Below are 19,777 nucleotides of genomic sequence, written 5' to 3'. Positions count from 1 at the left end.
ATATAATCCTCCTTTGAATAACTTTTAGAGCAATGATGATTTTTAGATTTAAATTTAATCTGAGCTTCTATTGAAAAATGGCTAAGAGATGAGGTCTTCTGTGCCCTAATCAAAAAGGCAGAGCAGTGCAGTATTTTCTCTTTTTGCCATGATTGTCAGTAAAATTAATTGCTGGCAATAATGGAAGAGGAAAGCCACAAACAATAGCTCAATTGTGTGTTTAGGAAGTATAAGGAGTTCAGTGTTACATATGTGTAACATATAATGCCTGGAGAGGCAAGAAATGAGGGTAAGGGGTTTGGAGTTTACCCTCTGGAGATTAGTAAAGTTTAACTGAAGGATCTTAAGAAGAGATACGTTCTGAGTGGAGATTGAAGCATGATTAATGATTGAGGGGAGAGCCCAGTTAAGAGAAGTGTTAAAGGAGAAAGAAACAAGAACCAATGAAAGGATGGTCTAGTCCCTGGAGCTGTGAATTAGAAACACAGGTGTAGGGTCTTACTCTGGATAATGAAAGAGCTGATGAGCAGTGTTGAGAGCCAGGTGAAATTGCAGATGTATCTTTCCAGTGGCATTCACTCACAGTTGTAACAGTGTAACAGTCCTTTCTAAGAGTGGAGAAGGCAGTCTTGGTATTGAGGAGTTGAGGATTGAGGTCTTAAGACAACATGGTAGCTAGGCATTAAGTGATTAATTCAGTAATTGTCTACGTGGCAAGTTAGACGGGAGTGAATTATAAGCCTAAGGAATATGAGAGGAAAAGCACTCAGAATTTATAATGAGGTCTTAAGGAACACATGTAGTATGAGGGTGTGAGAGTGCTGGAAGGGCAGGATCCAGAGAGTGAGGGAGGTACTGTAGCAATATTTTGGCATGTGATGGCAGAGCTCAGGTTGTGGCAGGGTAGCAGGGAAGCTTGTTGGGGATGAGGAGATCGTAGAGCTGTGAGATTTCTAATCTTGTCCTCCTGGTGTTTGAAATCTACCAAGATGATGACAGAGGTTGAGTTTGAGATGTGGCTACAGATCCTTGTATAGGCCTTGTATAGGCCAGGAGTCAAATTTCAGTGAAATTGGCAGAGTAGCTAGGAAGTCAGTTGAAGTTACAGTTAGTAATTAAAAAGCTGGATATTATCAGTTTCAAAATGGTGCACTTTTTTTTGCATGAGGGTAAAAGATTGATAGGTAGCAACGATTAATGAACAATCTTTAGAATGTTACTTTAATTTTGAGACAGAGAGAGAGAGAGAGAGAGAGAGAGAGAGCAGGGGCAGAGAGAGAGGGAGACACAGAATCAAAGCCCACTCCAGGCTCTGAGCTGTCAGCACAGAGCCTGAGGCGGGGCTTGAACTCACAGACCTCGAGATCATGACCTGAGCCGAAGTCATATGCTTAACAAACTGAGCCATCCAGGTGCCTCTAACAATCTTTATTTTGACCTTTTAGCACTATTTTTCATTCTTTAAAGTCCTGCTGTATTGTTCCACTGTGCAGCATTAACCCTATTGGAATAGTACAGTTTCCAAATTTTACCTCCTTTTTACACTCATAGAATTAAAAGAAGCACTGTCATCTCATTGCAGGCAGTGGGTGACCCAGATCTTCTAGGTTGAGAAAATAAAACCTAAAAGGAGAAAGAAGAGGACAACATCTTTTATATAAAATGGCTTAATTCCTCTTCTCCCACACCGTAATAAACATTTGTTTAATGTGAATCAGAACTTATAGCACTTTCTTTTTTTAATTAAAATATTTTTTTAATGTTTATTTATTTTGAGAGAGCGAGCGAGAGTGGGGGAGGGACAGAGAGAGAGGGAGACAGAGGATCTGAAGTGGTCTCTGTGCTGACAGCAGAGAGCCTGATGCAGGTCTTGGACCATGAGCTCATGACCTGAATCGAAGTTGGACGCTTGACCAACTGAACCACCTAGGCACCCTTGGAGCACTTTCTACTGGAGCATTTGCTTTGTATAAGCAAAAGTAGCTTTTATGGTTTTGCTGTAAGAGTGATGCGGTTAGCCTCTGTTGTCAGTGTAGTGTGATTGTGTACATGCATGTTCGACATCCTTCCTTTCGCACAGAGTGATTTTGGAAGGAAAATAATTTTCACAGCACTAAAAGAGGCTGAGTTTGATATACAAAAGGAGTTACCATAATGACTATCTTCTCATGTCCTCAAAATGGTACTCCTGCCCCCTTCTCCACCCCCATATTGTCCAGGATGTGCTGAGTTTTGTTGCTACTTTGGAAAATGCAGAGGGGAAGAGAAGCTAGATATTTTTGGAGGAGGAATAAAACTTATCTGAATATTCTTCAAATTATTTTTATTGTAGTCTTTCACACTTATTGTCCTTTAAATTTCTTAAAGCATATGTTGTTTTATAAGATATATATATATATGTACACTATATATTACACTTGGAGTATTATCTAGTTTAGTGGCTAAAAAAAATAGAAAATCAGTGATTTCTTAGCAGCTAAAGATTATTATTTTAAACTTTCATTCATTTAGTCAATTTATGGAGAATGTATTATGTCCCAAGCACTGTTGATTACTGTATGTTTTGTGTCACTTTCTAATACAGCTTTATACTGTCAGTTATTTTCAAAAGACATTTGGAAAACAAAAACTGTAAATATTGACTGATTTACTGTTTCTGACATTCATCATTCCATCTGAAGATTTGAGTTTCTATTTAGTATCATTTTCATTTTGCTTGAAGAACTTTTTCAATATTTCTTTTAGTATGCGTCTGCTGGCATTGAATTCTTTCAGATTTTTTTGTCAGAAAATATCACTTTCATTTTTTAAAAAAAATTTTTAATGCTCATTTTTTGAGAGAGAGAGAGGGAGAGAGACAGCATGAATGGGGGAGGAGCAGAGAGAGAGGGAGACACAGAATCCGAAGCAGGCTCCAGGCTCTGAGCTGTCAGCACAGAGCCTGACTCAGGGCTTGAACTCATAGACTGTGAGATCATGACCTGAGCTAACTTTGTTTCTGATGATGTCAGTGAATAGTTTTGTTTTGTTTTGTTTTTTGTTTTTTGTTTTTTTTGAGAGAGAATGCCAGCATGAGGAGGGAAGGGGCAGAGGGAGAGGGACAGAGAGAATCTTAAGCAGGCTCCACATCCAGCACAGGGGCTTGGTCTCACTATCATGAGATCATGACCTAAGCCAAAATGAAGAGTTGGATGCATAACTGACTGAGCCACCCAGGTACTACTGTTAGTGAATATTTTTAATATCTGTTCCCTTGTTTATGTTTTTTACTCTTTCCTCTGGTTCTATTAAGATTTTCTCTTTGGGGAACCTGGTTGGCTCAGTAGGTGGAGCATGCAACTCTTGATCTCAGGGTTGTAAGTTCGCGCTCCACATTGGGTATGGAGATTACTTAAAAATAAAATCTTAAAGAAAAAAAAAGGTTTTCTCTTTATCACTGGTTTTGAGTGACTGATATGATATGCCTTGGTATGGTTTTCTTTGTATTCATTTTACCTAGGATTTGTTTAGCTCCCTGGATCGATATAGATTTTACCAAATATGAAAAGTTTTCAGTCTTTATTTCTCCAAGTGACTTTTCTTCCCCTTCCTTCTGGGACACCAATTGTACATATGCTAGCATGCTAGATACTGTTCTACAGCTCACTGAAGCTCTGGTTATTTTTTTCCCTTCCCAACTATTTTCCTTTCACTGTCCTCCATTTTCACTGATTGCTGATGCTATGTCTTCAAGACAGTGGATCTTTTCTTCTACAAATAAGCCCATTCATGTAATTTTTCATTTCAGATATTGTATTTTTTTTTTTTTTTGCTTTAGAATTCCTATTTGGTTTATTTTTGTATTTTTATTGATTTTTTTATTATACTCATTTTCCTTGAAGTCTTTTAGCATATTTATAATATTATTTTAAAGGTCTTTGTCTGCCAATTTTATCTTCTGTAGCGTTTCTGAGACTCTATTAACTGATTTTTCTCCTGGTTATGTTTGTATCTTTTTTGTGTAGCGATTTTTTTTTTTTCAACGTTTATTTATTTTTGGGACAGAGAGAGACAGAGCATGAATGGGGGAGGGTCAGAGAGAGAGAGGGAGACACAGAATCGGAAACAGGCTCCAGGCTCTGAGCCATCAGCCCAGAGCCTGACGCGGGGCTCGAACTCACGGACCGTGAGATCGTGACCTGGCTGAAGTTGGACGCTTAACCGACTGCGCCACCCAGGCGCCCCCTTGTGTAGCGATTTTTGACTGCATGCTATGAATGTTATGTTGTTGAATGTGTGTGTGTTTATTAAAATTTTCCTTTGAAATGTGTTGAATTTGATTTTAGCAAACAGTTCAGTTACTTGTGGATCAGCTTGGTCATTTCGGTATTCATTTTTAAGCTTTATTTGCATCCGTGTAGGGTAGTCTTTACTTTTGAGCTAATTTAACACTCCTAGTAAGGCATGGCCTTTCTGAATTCTCCACTGAAAGTCCTGGATGTTCAGTGAGGCTACTTTGAACTTTCTCTCCCAGCCCAATGTGAAGTCTGGGACTTGTTCAGCTTCCAGCTCCCTGGCACTTGTCCTTCACCTGGCCTCGTGAAGTCTCCTCCTAGACACAGACAGCTTGCTGTTTGACCAAAGACTCAAAGAGACACTGTGCAGATTTCTAGAGTTCTCTATCTGCATACTTCTCTCCTTGGGGGATCTCTCCTCACAAATTCCAGCTTCCTCAGTCTCCCCAAACTCTGATCTCTGTCTCCTCAACTCAGTGAGAATGCCATATTTCACTTGTATTTCTCTTCCTTATCTCACAGTCCGTATAGTATATGTGTACGGTGTGTGTGTGTGTGTGTGTGTGTGTGTGTAGTATTGTATGTTTGTGGTATATATTACATCGTAGAGTATATAGTATATGTATCGTACCTTTAGACAAAAATCTGGGGTGGCCTTAGGGCTCATTTCACGTGTTTTTCTTTTCTCAGGGCTCACTGTCTTTCCCTGCCTGCTGTATGGTATCTGAAAATAGTTGTATCATGTAATTGTATGTGTTATGCAGACGTTTACAGGAGGAGGGCAAGTCCATCGTGGCTGGAAGCAGAAGTCCCTGCTAATATAGTTGTGATTCTAATTCATTCTTACTTAAGTGGGTGCTTGGTTAGTGGAAATCCCATCCAGCTGACTATGCAGGGGGTTATATAGGGCCATGCCTCTGAGGTTTGGGCCTCGATATTGACTCACCCGGTATAGAATGTCGAGTAAGCACAGACTAGGCTGCCTTGATGGACAGCAAGATTACTAGCAAGATGTAGCAGTTTTAGAGATTACTCTTTCATTAATTTAGGGCTACTGAAGTTTTACAAAATGCTACATTTTTGTTATATCCTCTTGAATCAGATCCCATTCTTATAAACCATGTTTTCCTGACATGCGTAGATTTGGCCATATTGTTAATTACTATGTCCTTTTCCAATTTCAGGAGCAGCATTTCTTGCTATTACAACCATCTATGCTGAAAGTGGGTCGGGTTTTGTAGTACCAAGTGCTTCTGCCAAAGCGGGTGTGGAGGCCATGAACAAGTGAGTACTCCTATGTTAATCCCATCACTGAAGATAAACAGTGTACTTTGGTAGTTCATGGAGCTAAATTTCTTCATTCTAGTCTCCATCCAGAGAAAAGTAAACAAAGATTAATTTGGATTTACTTGAAAACATACTTTCTGTTTCTTGGATGAGTCCTATTTGTCAAGGTCAGCACTGCCCGATAGAACTTTCTGCGGCAATGGAAGCGTTTTATAACTCGGCACTATCCAACAGCCACATATGAACCTTTGAATTGTGGCTACAGTGACTAAGAACCTAAATTTTATTTAATTTTAATTACTTTAAAATGAAAATTAAGATTAGATAGCTACATGTAGCTAGTGGCTATCATATTAGATAGCACAGGAGTACAGCCTTTTTGTTCTCCCATATACCTTTATCTTTAGTCTATTTCTGATCTCTATTAAACACACCTTCATCCCTTTATTGTACCTGCTGTGTAAGATTCATAGGACTAACATAAACCAGTCACCACTGCCAGATCTTGTGGCCTTTTCTCAGCAGCATATGATAGCTCTTTGAATCTGTTCCCCATCAACCTTTGCCACTGTTTTTGTGGTAATGTCAGTTGTCATCATGGCTTACTGTAATAGCCCTCTAATGTGTTTCTCTGCTACCAGTCTTTTCCCTCTTTATTTTTTATGCATATTCCCACCAGAATCATCTCTCTAAAAATACAGGTATGCCTATGATACTCCCTAGCTAAAATCTTAGATCATTTTTCCATGACTCTTTAGACTAAAAGCCAAAACTCACTATGGCATTCTAAATAAACTGGTCCCTGACCTTTGTTTATTCACTGATTAATTGGATAAATATTTATTTTGTGCCTTTTGTGTGCCTGACACTATGCTGGGTACCAGGGATATGATACGATAGTGATAGAATAGTCCTCACCCCCACCTGAGTGTATAGTCTTATGCCATTTTTCTTGTGTTTTAATTTCCATTGAACTGTTCTGTATTTCCTTAAATATGCCGTGCATTTTCATCTCTCTGTGCTTGGGCTATGCTGCTGTTGGAATTTGCTGTGATATTTTCCCTACTTTCAAGGCTGTCATCATATTACTCCCTCTGTGATGTTTTCTCTCATTTCTTTTCAACGTTTGTTTATTTTTGGGACAGAGAGAGACACAGCATGAACGGGGGAGGGGCAGCGAGAGAGGGAGACACAGAATCGGAAACAGGCTCCAGGCTCTGAGCCATCAGCCCAGAGCCCGACGCGGGGCTCGAACTCACGGACCGCGAGATCGTGACCTGGCTGAAGTCGGACGCTTAACCGACTGCGCCACCCAGGCGCCCCTTCTCTCATTTCTTTAGAACAGAATGAATTATTCTCTACTCTGTGCACCCTTAAAACTTTATTTTCGTCTAGTGAGAAGACTAACACACCAATAAATAAATGCCACCCATTGTTATAGATTCTAAAACGAAGGTAGTGTACCAATGAGGGGCACAGGGAAGGACACGCAAGACTCCTTTTTAACATCCTGTCCAAGCTGTCTGACTTCCCCACTAGAATGTGAGTTCTGTGAGGGAGAAGCCTTATTCATCTCCATATACTTATTTCTTGGCAAGGTCTGATGTGTAGCTCTTGCTCCTTGCTGGCTGAACTGCACAATTATTCTCTTTCCCAAGTAGTCTCAAAATTCTTTTTAACGTTTAAATCAGTAACATATATTTATTTGAGATACAAAGACATATTACTATACTTACAAGTCGAGTCTTAGTGTGAATAGAGATAATTACCTTTTTTTTAAGGTCAGATGGTATTAAAAATAAGGAATTAGAACTTGACTATTTTGGCATCATTTGTACAGTATCACTATTTGTCTTGGGTGCCTGGGTGGCTCAGTCGGTTAAGTGTCCAACTTCTCTTGATTTCGTTCGGCTCAGGTCATGAACTCATTCGGGAGATGGAGCCCTCCATCGGGCTCCGTGCTGAGCATGGAGCCTGCTTAAGATTCTCTCTCTGTCCCTCTCTCTGTGCCCCCCACCCCCATCACGTGTGTGTGCTCTCTCAAAAAATATTTTTGTCTTGTTAGGACCTTTGATCTTGTTAGAAGTTTCAGTTTCATGTCCTTTAAGGTCTATGATTCCGTGCTGCTTGTTCTTTTGTTTTGTTTTGTTTTATTACTGCATAGCGTATTGCATGAAATAGATACTCAGTAAATGTGTACTTCCTCTCCAGCCTGCATTCCCATCAGTTCTCTTCTCATACTTTATGGTACATGGTCCTACTGAATAAGGCCTTAAAAGTCCCCAAATACTGCATGTTGTTTGTGCCTTTGTCCTTCACTCATTCTGGCCCACATGCCTGGGCTATCTTTTGTTTTCCATCCTATGCTCTGGTATCTCCCATCCTGTTTTCCTCCCCCTTGCCTCTCACCATAAACTCCTACTCCTTCAAGTGTTAACTCAAATATCACCTCCTCCAGGAAGCCTTCCTTCTCACTCTCAGTAGACTGAAGTACTTCTTCCTTTAAGCAGTCATGGCACACCTTACATAATTCCCAGAAGAGTAACTACTTTGTGGTATAACTGAGCTGGCTTCTTTTGAGAGAATAAGACTGCTCTCTTGAGAGCAGGGACTGCCTTTCTTTGAGGGTAAGTAACACTTATAAAGTGTTATCAGGGGGCGCCTGGGTGGCGCAGTTGGTTAAGCGTCCGACTTCAGCCAGGTCACGATCTCGCGGTCCGGGAGTTCGAGCCCAGCGTCAGGCTCTGGGCTGATGGCTCAGAGCCTGGAGCCTGTTTCCGATTCTGTGTCTCCCTCTCTCTCTCTGCCCTTCCCCCGTTCATGCTCTGTCTCTCTCTGTCCCAAAAATAAATAAACGTTGAAAAAAAAAAATTAAAAAAAATAAATAAATAAAGTGTTATCAGCTCACAGTAAGGACACGATAAACATCTGTTGATTTAACAACAATAATGGCTAACATATAATGAGTATATTATGCTTAGCATCTTGTCACGCAAAATGAGCTAATGAGGTGGATTTCTTATCATGTTATCAGAATATAAACTAGTTTAATGAGAGTTAGGACTGGAAAAAGTGTATCTGTTGCACCTCTCAGCAGAGATTGGATGGCTTTTCCTCTAGGCATGTTTCCTTAATAGGTTGCTCAGTTTTTCACAGGAAGCCATAAACTCTGCTTGGCTCGGTAATTCTGTTAGGACATGAAGTTACTACTTTCCTAGCAATTTGGAGCAGATGCACTACAAGTACATGCCAAGGGTAGGTATGGTCATGAATTCTGTCAAAAGTGGCACTCAGGGAAGCAATCTTTATGTATGATTTGCCCCAAAGAGATGCAATCCACCCATTCTCTAAAATGCACCCATGGATTAAGACAGATTAACAGACTGTGTTTGGAGCACCTGCCCTCCCACCCCCACCCCAATAGAATGAATTTTGCTGAATTGCTGTTTGTGGGTTGTTGTTTTTTTTTTTTTTTAATGTTTATTTATTCATTTTGAGAGACAGAGAGAGCACACATAGGAGGGGCAGAGACAGGCAGAGACAGAATCCTAAGCAGGCTCCATACGCTATCAGCCCAGAACCTGTCTCAGGGCTCAGTCTCATGAATGGAACCATGAAATCATGACCTGAGCCAAAATCAAGAGTGAGAGGCTTAACCAACTGAGCCACCCAGGCACCCTCTGATTTGGCCTTTGAATTGATCTTGTTGGGTCATGTTAATTGATTTCTTGTAGTTCCATAAGACTTATCTCTTTGTATCTATTGCAAGTACGCAGTATTGTATTATTACATTACACAATTTTCATTTTAGAAGTCTTCTTGAAAGAAATGTTTTTCTGATCTTTTTTTTTTTTTTTTTTTTTTAATCAGGAACAGTTGTGCTTTTCCTGAGATATTAGCTTGCTTTTTCCTTATGGGCACTGCAAAGTGTGTAACTGATTAGGTTTCATTTTTTCATAGTGTCATGGAAAGAATGGATGCAAATTTGTGACCCACGTATTGTGATTATATGGAATGCCATAGAACATTTAGGTATTAGCTCCATTCTTGGTTCCTTTGTGTTTCCTTATCCTTTTTTTATCTTCGTTCCTTCTTTCCTGCCTTCCTTCTTCTATTTCTTTCCTTCAAATGATTTTATCTTCCTTATTTGCATTATTTATATATTTTTCAATGGTTACCCTAAGTCATTTTTTAAAACTAGATTAATTATATATAGACACAAATGTACATATGAATATAAATTCCTAAAATGAGGCAATAAAAGTTAAGACCTGTCTATCAAGTAGGGTTTTAAAACAGATTGCTTCAAGTTTCCATGTTTTCTATTATTGTTATATTTTGTGTCATACCATTTAGTAAGATTTTGTTAGGTTCCTATTTCCTTTTGAGTGCAGTTCAACAATTATATTAAAGCCTCATTAAACATGGATATAGATAGTATTTTATATCTTTGTAATTCATCTCTTACTTAAAAGCACTTGTGATGCTGTAAACATTGTAATCCAATGGACCATATATAAGTCAAGCTATTTTGGACTTTGTACATGTAGGACTGAACTCCAGAAGATGTGGGGGAGGGCATGATTCTCTCACTCTTCATGCTAAATTGTGATACTTACTCTAATAATGTATTTTGATATTGGACTTGGTTTGGCAGTGTAAATGGTGGGTAGTAGAGCATAGTGATTATGGAAGGACACTAAAATGTAAATGTGGTAGGGTCCCCTCCCTAAGGAAAGAAAAGAAAAAAGAAAAAAAAAAAAACCTCAAGGCAATCCGGTTGTATACGCATACATGACAACATCCTTCATGACCTTGTAACATGGGACACTTAATCAGACTACATGTCTGTATGTTACCATATGTGGGAGACAAAGAAGTAAAAAATATGTAAAAAACTATGCCACGTGGTGTTCGGGGCTCAGTTCTTCAGAAATGAACCCAACTGAGTGATGCTGGCACAAATAAAGTTGCTTCCTGGAAAGAAAAGCCTTGGCGTCAGGACTCTGTGTGAGAATCCTGCTACATAAATAGTAGATATTAAAACAGAGTGATTAAAGGTACAAATTCTGGAGCTAGACCACTTAAAGTTGATTTACTGGCTGTGTGACCCAGAGCAAGTGATTTAACCTCTCTGTGCCTCAGTGTCCTTGTCTATAATATGGAGAATAATAATAGTACGTACTTCGGGGTTGTAGTCCCTGGCAGGTAGTGAGCATGCAGTGAGTCTTGGTTGTTAGCATTTTTAGCATATAGTGTAATATTTCAGAATCTATGTTTTTTTTAATTTTTAGGTCTCTTGCAGCTGAATGGGGTAGATATGGACTACGATTCAATGTGATTCAACCGGGGCCTATAAAAACGAAAGTAAGGTTTAGTTTGCCTAGTATCTCATTGTGAATGATTAAGGAATGAAATATTGGTAGAAATATTCTGATTGTTGTGTGCAGGACTTGTCAGAGATGTCTGAGCTTGGAGCCCTAGTGGTAGAGAAGAGGGTTTTGCCATTATCCACTATAAGTAAGGAGGTGGACAGGAATACAGCAGCTATATAATTTCTTGATAAGATCTATTTCAGTGTCGTAATCTTCTGGGATCTTTTGTGCCATCGGTTTTGGTATTTTGTCTGATTTGCTTCAGTGATCTGTTATTACCCTATATTTCTTAATCTTCACCGTATTTTAAGGATTCTTTCTTTGATTGACATCCTTTTTTTTTTTAGTTCCTGGAAATGGAAGTATATTTTTATTTTAAGAGATGTTCTAGAAGGTTCTCTGCTCTTGCGATAGGTAGCGTTTTCTTTGCTCACGTCTCTGCCTTTCACTTTCAGACACTCAATTATGCATGCCATTTGACTCCCATGTCTCTGACTACAAATCTTTCTGATGGCGTGCATTTCACCTATAATTAATAATCATTACAGATACTTACTGCAACTTATAATGATCACTAGTGCTGTTACGGTTGCTGCTCAGAATGTCCACAGGTTCTGTGTTCTCTCACACTGCCCCAGATAACTTCCCTCTCACTTTCTGTTTTCATGTGAAGCAAGAATTCACAACACTAACTGGCATATAGCTCTGAAGGCCTCAGTGAAGTGTGATCACTTGTTCTAGTTGTATCAATAAATACTTTAGAAAATAATGCTAGGGAGCCTTTGGATTGTAGGTAGTTCTGGGTATTAAATGTCAACGAGGAAATGGCTGTATTAGTTTCTTTAGCAGCTTGAAGGGGGGGAAATGGAAAGGAGAACTACCTGAGTGACTGAAACTTGGCTATCTTATTTGACACTTCAATAATAAAGAGTCTAATACAATTAATGGAAAAATAACTCAAAAGCATATATTAACACACGTGATTCAGGGCAGCACTGTGCTGAGCACTATCCGAAGAAAACCCTGGCGTCACAGAGCTTCTTTTTAAGCCCTCACTAACTAGGAAAGATCACCTGCATTTTATTTACTTATTTAACATATATTGAGTGTCTGCTGTATACAAAGGTGCTGAGAAAATACAAAAACATTTGTGACAGAGTCCTTGCTGTCAAGGAGCTTACAATGTAGCAGTAGAGGTATAAGTCCTTGTGATCAAGGAGCTTGCAGCATAGCAGTAGAGGTGTAAGTTGTACACAGATAACACGCGTGTAGCTTTAAAGAGTTTAGAAGAAAATTGAAGGCTAGAAACTCTGAAGCAAGCACTGGTAGAGCCAGGTAGCCCGTTGCTACCCTTCGTCTCCACCGGTTGATTCGTGCGCAGGGAGAGCTGGAGGACCCCCCAAGGAGCCTCCTGAGGGCTTGCTCTGTCTCATACCTGTTTTGTTGAAGACAGCTGTCACTTCGGCTCCCAGGCATTGATACAGAGAAACCCAGTCTTTTATGCATTTATTTTTTGATCCGCGCACGTACGCACTTCATCTTGGTCCGCACCTTCATATCATTAACAGAAGGCAGACATTGTTTGGCAAATTTAGTTTTTTGGTTGTTTTTTTTTTCTTTAAGACCTACTTGAATTTAGTATTCCTCCCTACTTGTTTTCCTCCTTTCCAATTATTTTGAGAAGAAAGGAGAAAAGGAATTTCCCCTGAAAGGTTTCCTACTTGAGGTACTTTTCTGATTTCTAAATCAAATGACAATATCACTACTACGTCCAGCACACTGGGCTTGTAGGTATTTCCGAGTACTTTCATATACCTTTTCTCCTTTGATGCTTATAACAGTCTTGTGAGGTGGCTAATGACAGGTATCCTTATTTTATGGATGAAGAAAACAAAGGTAAAAAGGTCCTATTTTCTGGTAATTTTTTTTATGTCAGTATAAGATAAAATGTCCTGTTTTGAGCTAAAATGAATATGGAAGAATTTGGCAATCTCCTCTGTTGTTTACAAGGCCTAAGATATGAACAGGCTGCCATAGTAATATTCCATTTCTTACAAACTTGTTTCTTAGATAGGAAAGGAGTTGCGTTAACAAAAAACGTGACCTAACTATTTTCTTAATATCTAAGGGTGCCTTTAGCCGTCTTGACCCAACTGGAGAATTTGAGAAAGAAATGATTGACAGAATCCCCTGTGGTCGGCTGGGAACTACAGAAGAACTTGCAAATCTTGCTGCTTTTCTTTGTAGTGACTATGCTTCTTGGATTAATGGGGCAGTAAGCATTGTCTCTCTTAACTTTTGGGGGACGTGGATTTGGGGTGGAAAGGCATGTTGTGGAACCAGTCCTGACAATATTGAATGTAAATATGATTTAAAATATTTATTTAGCTGCAAACAATATAAAATGTTAATGTAGATTGTTTAGCCTATGGAATTTTTTCATGGATAAATTAATTTTACTAAATGCAAATTACCTTGGAAGACATGCCTTTAAGATGATTTTTAATATCGGGTAGAATTTGAAATTGTGGAGATGGGGGGAAAAAGGATTCTAAAATGAGTTAACCAGATTAGGTTTAATCATCACTTTTGTCTTCAGAATTTGGGCTTTGATTGAAAGTGCCGAGGAGATGTTCCATCCAATCAAGATGAGAGAATGTCTGATGGTTCAGAACCTTTTTAAAAGGCATTAGTTTCAGAATTTTTGCTTTTTTTTTTTTTTTTTTTCCTCCAGGTCATTAGATTTGATGGTGGAGAGGAAGCATTTATTTCAGGGGAATTCAACAGTCTGAGGAAGGTAATGCCGTTTTGTGAATATAATATAATATTAGCAGCTAAGATACTAAACTTTAAAAATATGCAAGAACCACATTAAGTTGGCTTTCTGTTTGTGTTAGGTCACTAAGGAGCAGTGGGACACAATAGAAGGACTCATCAGGAAGACAAAAGGCTCCTAAGATCACTCTGGCCTTCATCTTGGTTACAGTGGAAATGATACAGTCTATGATCTTTTGAATATTTTCAAGTCTAATAAATTGTTAACGAACAAACACAGCCTGGGTGTGTATCGTGCTGGGCCAGCTGTAGGTATACATTTTATATTTAAAGATCTGTAAGATGGGAAATTATCCCTTCAAAAGTTTTTTTAAAAATAAAAAAGGCTAGTGAGTAAAGGCTTTGGTGGAGGTAAAATGCTTGGAAATGCAGAGAAGGAAACAGATATTATAACTTGAAAAAGTCAGGAGAATCTTAATGGTCAAAGTAGCATTTGAGTTACATATTAAACCATGCCTATGGGGATGGGGCCTAAAAAAACGAAAGTAGAGGGAATACAGTAGATTTAATGGACTCTGCCTTTCATTATATTTCCTTTTTTTAAATGTTTATTTGTTTATTTTTGAAAGAGAGAGCATGCATGCTAGCTCCGGGAAGAGGGGCAGAGAGAGAGCAAGAGAGACAGTCCCAAGCAGGCTCCACGCTCAGCACGGAGCCCCACCTGGGGCTTGATCTCACGACCCTGAGATCATGACCTGAGCTGAAATCAAGAGTCAGATGCTTAACCAACTGAGACACCCAGGCACCCCTCCATTATATTTCCTTTTCACTGGACTTGTGAATTATCTTCTTTAGATAGCTCAATATTAATACAAAGAAAATTTTACCGGGACCTATTTTATAGCCTGGCATTTTATATGGTACTGAGTATACAACATGAACAATCTACAGCCTTGCCTTCTTGAAATATTATCTAGCAGGATAGAGAGACCTATAAATAATTATTTTTGATGCATTGTGATAATTACTATTCCAGCAGTGTTGAAGTGTGGAAGAGGAAGTAATTCATTCTGACTCTAGAGTTTAGAGAAAGTGACACCTAGGAAATAGTATTCCATCTCAGCTTTAAAAGAAGAGTAGATTTCTCTAGGTAGAGAAGATGAACAAGCTTATAAAATATTTTTGTGTGTAATTTCATTTCATTTCATATTGGGTTTGACTAATTTGTCATCCTGAGGATCAAGTAATAAAGCCATAGTCTCTAGTCTATGTAGCTATAATTTTGAGCTTATATTAAAAAAAAGGTCTGTTTGGCTGTCACAGGCATCTCTCATAAACATGCTCACTGGACTATCCCCATTGCCCAAATTACCAAGAGAGGGGACCAACTTCCATCATACCTCCTCTGAACAGATCTGCAAAGGAATCTAGTGTTCCTGTTTGAATATCTATGTTGTAAGCCCCACTTACACTCTTACTACATTCTAGTAAGAATGGACACTCTTACTACATTCACAGTTAATTGTGCACATAAATTATATTAAATTGTGTACATAAATGGGTAATGTTATAGTTTTGGAATAAGTGGCCTTGACATTCTCAATTATACTGGGCCTTTTAGGATGTCACATGTCTTCACGCTCTCGCAATGCAGGTACCCAGTTTGCGTTTTACCTTTAATGCTAACCCTCATTTTCCTCTTGTCTGCCTACATCTTTGTTTTCAAATTATCAGTACCTCTTATGGTGTAGGAAAAAATAAAAAGGTGCCAGTAGTTATATAAATGAACTTGTATAAGTTTCATCACTTCTTCTTTTCCTTGTTATAAAGTTCAGGATTATAATACCTGTTTGGCGGGGTTCTTATGAGGATCAAGTGAAAGAAAATACTGTAAAATGTAAAATAAACAAATGAATGGTGGGCCCTCCTGTCATTTGACCCTTTCATTTTTAAGACTTGTTTATCATAGAAAACATGAGAATACAAATGAATAGGAAGCGTTAAAAACTAACTCTAGGGGCGCCTGAGTGGCTCAGTCGGTTAAGCGTCAGACTTTGGCTCGGGTCATGATCTCACGGTTTGTGAGTTCCGGCCCCTGTCGGGCTCTGGGCTGACATCTCAGAGCCTGGAGTCCGCCTCAGATTATGTGTCTCTCTTTGTCCGCCCCTCCACTGCTTGCAATCTGTCTCTTGCATTGTCTCAAAAATGAATAAACATTAAAAAAAAAAATTAAAAAAAAAACTAACTTTCTAAAGAAAATACCTGTTAATACTTTGGTATATTTGTTTTTGGTCTTTTGCCTTTTAATTTAATTTTATATTTTATGGAAGTAATTTGTTTATATAATTTGCACAGAAAGAGAACTACCACAGTCCATAGTAAGCTCCTCAGCTTTTTAAACTTTTTTTCCTGTAATATACACTCTTTCCTTCCACTAAATCTACCAAGAAAACCATATTTCTAATTTTGCTTAAATTAGTATTCAGTGTTTACATTTTTTATAACTTCATAACTATCGTTTTTTTCCAGTGTTTTTTCAACTTTCCTCTTTTTTTTTTAATAGTTGAGAGTGTATGATAAATCAGATACTGTTTTTTTAAACAAATCTGATTTTTTTGTATTTCATGGTTTATATATATCATACTTGATTTGATTCTTTATTCTCAGAATTGGTTATTTTTATTTCCAGTATAGTATAGAAAACTATGATGAGCATCTTTGTGCATGAAAAACCTTTCAGAATTTGGAATTTTTTCCTCCTGACAGATTTCTGGAAGTCATATTATTAATCAAAGGTTATGGAGCCTTTAAAGACCCTGGATACACATTTTAAAATTGTTATTCCTAAGATTTGTATGGGTTTAGAGCACCCTGAGCTGTGTGTGATTGTGCCAGTTTCTACAAATACCTGCCAACATGGGGTAGTCTGATTTTCAAACTATTTCCTCATTTCGTAAGTAAAGGATAAAGCTTCTCTTCAAGTATGTGTTTATTTGTTAGTGATATTGAATACTTTTCTACACGATTGAATGTCCTGTTTGTTTTTTACCTGTTGGTATCTTCACTGGGTATCATAAAAACTTTGTTTTGTCCAAGTTTTTAGACACATTTTTCTTCTATTAATCATCTCTTAGAGTTTGCTTCTTTATTATATTCTATTGCAAATGATGAGTGAGGAAGAAGAGCTTGCAAGCATGGAAGAGAAGGTCAGAAAAGAGAGATTACGAGGCTATCAATTCATTGAAATTTCTTGCTAGAAAGAAACGTTTTCAGGAAGCCTGCAAGACACATTATTGATGAGTAGTCACTGTATGTAATGACATACCACCTTGGGGCTGTAACCACATCAATGTTTCATCTTAAGAATTATTAGTGGGGTGCCTGGGTGGCGCAGTCGGTTAAGCGTCCGACTTCAGCCAGGTCACGATCTCGCGGTCCGGGAGTTCGAGCCCCGTGTCAGGCTCTGGGCTGATGGCTCAGAGCCTGGAGCCTGTTTCTGATTCTGTGTCTCCCTCTCTCTCTGCCCCTCCCCCGTTCATGCTCTGTCTCTCTCTGTCCCAAAAATAAATAAACGTTGAAAAAAAAAATTAAAAAAAAAAAAAGAATTATTAGTTTGTCACTCTACTTAGTACCTTTTCAAAGGGTCCTGCTTCCAACACACTAACGGAAGAGTTAATACTCAGTACATTAAAATAAGGATTGTTGGTAATAATATCACCGATCTTATCATTAATATATGAAAACACCTTCAGGAAACGTCTCACGTATGGAATAACAGTTGTCATATTGTTCTTATGGAAAAAACTAAAGCAGCAAGAATTTAAGTGACTTTGAACAATAGAATTTTAGAGCCGGAAAACCTTAGAAGATACTTCTTAACCCCTTCATTTTATATCTGAGGGAACTGAGAACTCAGGGAAGTTATGATATGCCTAAGGTCACTCCATCAGTCAAGGTCGTTTTCTTCCCAATTAGACCATTTCTTGGGATCCTAATTTAAAACCAAGAGGCAATAACAGGGTCTTTATGACCTACAGTTCTATTGCAAAAGCCTTCAAGGGGAAAAAGCTTATAAAATTTTTTGTTCTTGATCAATTTTATTGTTCATTGAACATAAAACTATTTATTAGGCTTTCGTGAATTCATTCTCAACTTCAATCCCTTTAACTTGAATTTTCTTCTAAAGTCTTCTTTTTTTTTAATGTTTGTTTATTTTTGAGAGAGAGGGAGAGAGAGACAGAGCAGGTGAGGGGTAGATAGAGAGGGAGACACAGAATCCGGAGCAGGCTCCAGGCTCTGAGCTGTCAGCACAGAACCATGCGCGGGGCTCAAACTCATGAACTGTGAGATCGTGATCTGAGCCGAAGTCAGACGCTTAACCGACTGAGCTACCCGGGCGCCCCTCTTTTAAAGTCTTATATTTCTCAACTGTGAGGTAAAAGAGTCCTTGTGTTTGGAGACAGGATAAATGGCACTTAGCATAAAATCAACTGATTCTGACAGAGGAGATCTTGCCTGCTCTGCCTCACACTCTGCCCTCTACCCAGGCTCTGCCACAGCAGCTTTCCTTCTGTTCCTAGGGTTTCTTCGACCTACAACCTTTGCACTAGCTGCTCCTTTGTCCTAGGAATGTGCTTCTCTAAATCCCTGCTCACGCACCATTAATTTCTTGAAACTTTTTGTTTGATATATGATTTCTTAAGGTACACAAACCGAATTATCGCAAAATGAATACACGTGTGTCAACACAACCCAGGTGAAAAACAACATCATCAGGAGTCCCGAAGCCTTGCTTGTGTCTCTCATCATGACTTAACCTGCTGTAAAACAGGTCACTCTCTTGACTTCTACCACCATAGCTAAGCTACTTTTGAAGCTTATATAAAGTAGAATCCTATGCCTTGTATTACCCTGTTTCTGGTTTTTATCTGTGTCTCAATTCTTTATGCATTCTCATTGCTACATAACAATGGTATGAATACCCCACAATTCATATGTTAGTCCTGCTATTGGTGGGCATTGGGGTTTCTAGTTTGGGGTTAGGCCAAATACGACGCGACTGTAAGCATTCTTTTTGTGACAACGCAGACCTTTCTCTGTTAGGTTGATAAAACCTAGCAGTGAAATTGCTGGGATATAAGGCGTGTATACGTTCACACTCACTAGACACTGCCACAGTGCTTTCCAAAATCATCCCAGTTTAACCTCCCACCCGGCAGTAAGAATTTCCACTGTGCCACGCCCTCACCAACACTTAGCATTTAAGATCTCTTTATTTTTTTTTTTTAAAGTTTATTTCTTTATTTTGAGAGAGAAAAAGAGTGCGATCGGGGGAGGGGCAGAGAGAGAGAATCCCAAGCAGCCTCCGCAGAGTCAGAGCAGACCCCGACACGGGGCTCGACCTCACAAACCCCAAGATCATGCCCTGAACCGGAACCGAGAGCTGGACGCTCAACCGACGGAGCCAGCAAAGCACCCCTCAGCATCCCTTTAATTTTAACCTTTCTGATAAGTGTGTGGCAGTATCTCATTTGTTTTAATTTGCATTTCTCATTACTAATAAAGTTGATTACTTTTAGTTATTTTGGCTGTTTAGAGAGCTTTTTTATTTGTAAAGCCTGTTCAACTTTCTTACACATTTTTTTCTACCGGGTTATGCTTTTAAAATTAATTTTTGGAGTAATGTTTATATATCTCTGGATAAGTACCTTTGTCAATTATATGTGCTACAAATTGTTGGAGGAGGTCATCGGGAGGACGTGACCGCTGGTTGACCCGAGAGCTGCACCTGGGCAATCAGAGGGTTCTCATCCCCTTGGAATGTTGGTTCCATGCACCCACTGTTTCTTGACTGGAGCGGTTTTCAAGCATGAAGCCTCGAGTCAGCAATGTGTTGTTGAAACTACCTGGACTCTCTGTTCGTGCTCTTTCTCCCTCAAAAATGAATAAACGTTAAAAAAAAAAAAAAAGATTCCGGTGGGTGAGTATGAAGATTTATCCGTCCTGGGGTTATTCAAGACAAGCCTGAGTAAGTTCCCTTGTTTATTACTCTGCCACCTATAATTT

At 38.8% G+C, this 19,777-nt stretch overlaps 1 protein-coding gene across 1 annotated transcript in view; it reads left to right on the top strand.

Moving 5' to 3' along the window:
• Positions 1 to 13,990, top strand: part of DECR1 (2,4-dienoyl-CoA reductase 1) — a 39,761-nt gene extending 25,771 nt beyond the window's left edge. Inside the window, exons 6-10 of the mRNA XM_045454306.1 lie at positions 5,459 to 5,558; positions 10,856 to 10,928; positions 13,065 to 13,211; positions 13,671 to 13,733; positions 13,834 to 13,990. Of these exons, the coding sequence (XP_045310262.1) occupies positions 5,459 to 5,558; positions 10,856 to 10,928; positions 13,065 to 13,211; positions 13,671 to 13,733; positions 13,834 to 13,893 (443 nt within the window). The 3' untranslated portion in view covers positions 13,894 to 13,990. The remainder of the gene's footprint in view (positions 1 to 5,458; positions 5,559 to 10,855; positions 10,929 to 13,064; positions 13,212 to 13,670; positions 13,734 to 13,833) is intronic.
• Positions 13,991 to 19,777: the final 5,787 nt, after the last annotated feature.

The sequence above is a fragment of the Leopardus geoffroyi genome, chromosome C3 (genome assembly GCF_018350155.1).
Source record: "Leopardus geoffroyi isolate Oge1 chromosome C3, O.geoffroyi_Oge1_pat1.0, whole genome shotgun sequence".
NCBI classification, from domain to species: domain Eukaryota; kingdom Metazoa; phylum Chordata; class Mammalia; order Carnivora; family Felidae; genus Leopardus; species Leopardus geoffroyi.
The sequence above is the reverse complement of the archived record's forward strand: the minus strand, read 5'-3'. Positions and strand labels throughout refer to the sequence as shown.